Genomic DNA, 3,551 nt, shown 5'->3' with positions numbered 1-3,551 from the left:
AAAAAACCACCACCTTCGTAACGGTACGGCGGCGCTGCTGTTTAGACCGGTCCCTGTGTGTGTGGCAGTGGTCTTGAAGAATTCATTCGCGCTCAATTAGTCGGCCGTTTCGGTAATATCGTCACCAGGTTTCTTTTGGGTCGAGTATTGCCTTGTCGCCACATTGTTCAATTTGAGCTGCTCAACGGCTTGTTATATGTTACGGTGTTTTTTGTTGCCTTCCCTGCATCTGATGTGTTCCAGTGTTCATCACCTTCAGACGGCAGTGGGTAATTACTAAGAATTTTTTTTATTGTTTATTTTAACGGATACAGTCCACATAATATATGTATTAGTTATAAGAAAGGGGATATATATGTTATTTATTTTATTAGTAATTTGTGCTAATTTCATTTTATCATTGGTTCTTGTTGTTTATTATTATTTTTCTATCATAACGGAAATATCAGATTGTGATTATAAATATATATATATATATGTTGTTTTTCTTTCTATCTATAGTATATTGTAAGGCTCAATTTCCACAATTTTATATTCTCCTTTCCTTCCGCTAAGGCATGCCCAAAAATACGTATGGTCAATCGTATTTATTAAACAAACAAAAAGGTTACAAAATCGCAAATTGCCGATACTAAAGAAAATATAGCCGGCATTGCACAAATATTATATAATTTAATTGACATAGAATAAAGTTCATAAGACATACGAAATTAAACTTATAAAAATTTTTTACTTTTTTAAAGTCGAAAAAGTAATTTTTAAATTTGAGTTAGCTTAAATAGCCAATTTTATCATGCAGCAAAAGCAACGAACAGTTGCCGAATGGGTAACACCCGCTTATGGTACGAGGTTCAAATCCGTCTTTGCAATTAATATTTTGAATTTTTTTTTGAGTTAGAATAAAATTTTAAAATATTTATCTCATTTAGATTCAATAACTTCAATAAATATAAAGGATCTTATCACTATCATTTCCCCTCATGAGAAGAAATTTATATTCATTTTAATATTATTTTACTATGTGGTTCTTTTTGTGGCTACGATTTATTTTGTCAACCCTCACTAGACCTACTTTTTTCAACGATACGTCAAATGATTCATTTAAGTTTATGATATTTAATTTAATGAAGTTAATGGTTTGCGGCTGGATTGCGAATTATAGGAGACTTGGTACAGAAGGCGTTCCACAGTGTGGAAATGAAGTTAACTCGTCCCGACGATGGCGAATTTTGGCGTATGTGAAACTATGCGCGTATACACCTTTGCGATGCTTCAAAAGAGCACAAAATAAGAAAAAAAAACGAAACGATAATATACCGTTCAGTTTAGTATCAACGATACTCGAGTGAGCGTTTTTAATTGCGAAAAGAATAATACTGACTCGTTTTAACGAGTCGCGTGGAACTCGTTTAATTATTTTTATCAGCGGTCAATCACATATTGATGGGGCGGTCACAACAAGACACCATATGACTGTATACGCAACAGATGTTATTTTGATAAAACAATGGCTGTTCCTACACAATTCGCATGCACTTATTATTTTTAGATTTTTGATATCAAGTCCTAATTAAAGGTATTTTTATTTAATCAGTAAGCCAGTAGCTGAGGAGGGGCGCGCGCCCCCTGCGCCCCTCCTCTGGATCCGCTGCTGCACAGTAGTCAAAATAACGAAGGTAAGCTTAGTATGATTATTTACAAACGAAGATTTGCGCATATTGTTCAAACACGATAACAAGGTATTTGATAGAAATATTTAATTTATATCTATTATAAACAAAAATTTAGTTTATTAACGTTTATAATCTAATAGTTATTATGATAACCCAAGATTATGTATTTATACTTATTATCACAGTTACTTATTTTAAACAATATATTCAGATTGAATATTAAATTATTTAAATTTACATAAAAAATCAAAGTACTGCTAATAAAAACTGTAATTTTAGCTTCCATGCAAAGCTAAGAAAGTATGGTTTTACTATGGGTTTTTTTTATGTGTCTGTTATCACTTTTTCTCAGCTCTCACTGAACCGATTTCTTTCAACGATACGTCAAAAAATCACAAATCGTTTCTAATCTTAGACATTACCCTCAAAAATTGAAAAAAATTCCCTCGTTTCCCATGACTCTGAATTTCTTAAAAAAAAATTTTTCTTCTATAACTAAGGACCACCCATATATATATATAATGGGGTTATTATCTTTAACAATAATATTATCTAATAATAATAATAACCACTGGTTTCTCTGTAAAACAAAGTTATTTATTAATAACAAATTTTATTTAAATTAGTATTATAGCATTACCTGTAAAACAAAGAAACAACAGATTAAGTTTATTATTATTATAATCTTTAGTATTATTTAATATTTACAAAGAGAGTAGTTTACATAATAAATAATTTTTAACAATGATTTGTTTTTTATTAACATGTTTTTTTGTGTTATCACACCTTACACTTTCTTATCATATTATAGAGATAGAAAATATTTTCTTTACATCTCCCCCTCCCACTGTGAAAATTCTTATGAGAATTTTTATTAGCTCTTGATTATTTTGTGGAGCATGCTAAAAATCTATTTTTCCATTCTGACCAACCTGCATTTACTGTTAGTCTTATGAGTGTAGAAGAGTACCAATTTAAACTTGGTTTATCCAAAAATAATTTTAATAATTCAATTTTATCTTCATTTTTGTCAATTTCAAATCTAGAGCACTCTTTTTCAAAGCTTTCCATCCATTGTGTAGAATTAGAAGTTTTGCTTGAAAATTTTTCTATTAAAAGTTTTTCTGATATTTGTTTTAAATTTTTTTCTTTATCTTTATATTTTGTCGTTTCTATGAGTTTTTCTAATATTTCTTTTAGATTATGATCTTGTGTTAAGTTTGTGTTCTCTTCATCTATTTCTTCTAAATATTGGTCTTTAAACTGTAAATTTCCATCTTCGTCAATGTATGTCTCCTTTAATTCCTTTGTCATCGTAATCCACACTTTTCTTATTTGGTTTCTTTTCTTTAAAGAATTGACTAATTTTGTATAGTTGTTTGTTTTTCTCAATTCTACATGATCTCCCATGTATCTAAATTCATCTGGCAATATATATTTTTTACCATCCTCTGTACAAATCGAGGTTAAGGCTATTACATTTGTTTTAGGATCTTTAGGTGAAGTAACCACCATAAATTCAAATTGAAATTTGGACATTATAAACAAATTCTGTTGTTTTATAATGGGGTTATTATCTTTAACAATAATATTATCTAATAATAATAATAACCACTGGTTTCTCTGTAAAACAAAGTTATTTATTAATAACAAATTTTATTTAAATTAGTATTATAGCATTACCTGTAAAACAAAGAAACAACAGATTAAGTTTATTATTATTATAATCTTTAGTATTATTTAATATTTACAAAGAGAGTAGTTTACATAATAAATAATTTTTAACAATGATTTGTTTTTTATTAACATGTTTTTTTGTGTTATCACACCTTACACTTTCTTATCATATTATAGAGATAGAAAATATTTTCTTTACAT

General features: G+C 28.7%; 3 protein-coding genes across 3 annotated transcripts in view; 1 reads left to right on the top strand and 2 right to left on the bottom strand.

Moving 5' to 3' along the window:
- The window catches only part of LOC126897391 (uncharacterized), a 112,202-nt gene that overhangs the window by 57,371 nt on the left and 51,280 nt on the right, over positions 1 to 3,551 (top strand). The gene's annotated exons all lie outside the window — the stretch shown is intronic.
- Positions 2,312 to 3,508, bottom strand: LOC126897401 (uncharacterized). Its single transcript, XM_050670960.1, has 2 exons — positions 3,357 to 3,508; positions 2,312 to 3,296 (listed from the first exon to the last, which is right to left on the bottom strand). Exon 2 carries the CDS (start codon positions 3,210 to 3,212, stop codon positions 2,559 to 2,561), a length of 654 nt encoding a protein of 217 aa, XP_050526917.1. The 5' UTR covers positions 3,213 to 3,296; positions 3,357 to 3,508; the 3' UTR covers positions 2,312 to 2,558.
- Positions 3,334 to 3,551, bottom strand: part of LOC126897965 (jerky protein homolog-like) — a 3,055-nt gene continuing 2,837 nt past the window's right edge. Inside the window, exon 2 of the mRNA XM_050671914.1 lies at positions 3,334 to 3,356. Coding sequence (XP_050527871.1) covers positions 3,334 to 3,356 — 23 coding nt within the window. The remainder of the gene's footprint in view (positions 3,357 to 3,551) is intronic.

The sequence above is a fragment of the Daktulosphaira vitifoliae genome, unplaced genomic scaffold (genome assembly GCF_025091365.1).
Source record: "Daktulosphaira vitifoliae isolate Bord-2020 unplaced genomic scaffold, ASM2509136v1 Scaffold_2, whole genome shotgun sequence".
Classification (NCBI taxonomy): domain Eukaryota; kingdom Metazoa; phylum Arthropoda; class Insecta; order Hemiptera; family Phylloxeridae; genus Daktulosphaira; species Daktulosphaira vitifoliae.
The sequence above is the reverse complement of the archived record's forward strand: the minus strand, read 5'-3'. Positions and strand labels throughout refer to the sequence as shown.

Coding starts and splice junctions, on each gene's coding strand:
- LOC126897401 (XM_050670960.1), bottom strand. CDS start 3,212: ATGTCCAAATTTCAATTTGAATTTATGGTGGTTACTTCACCTAAAGAT.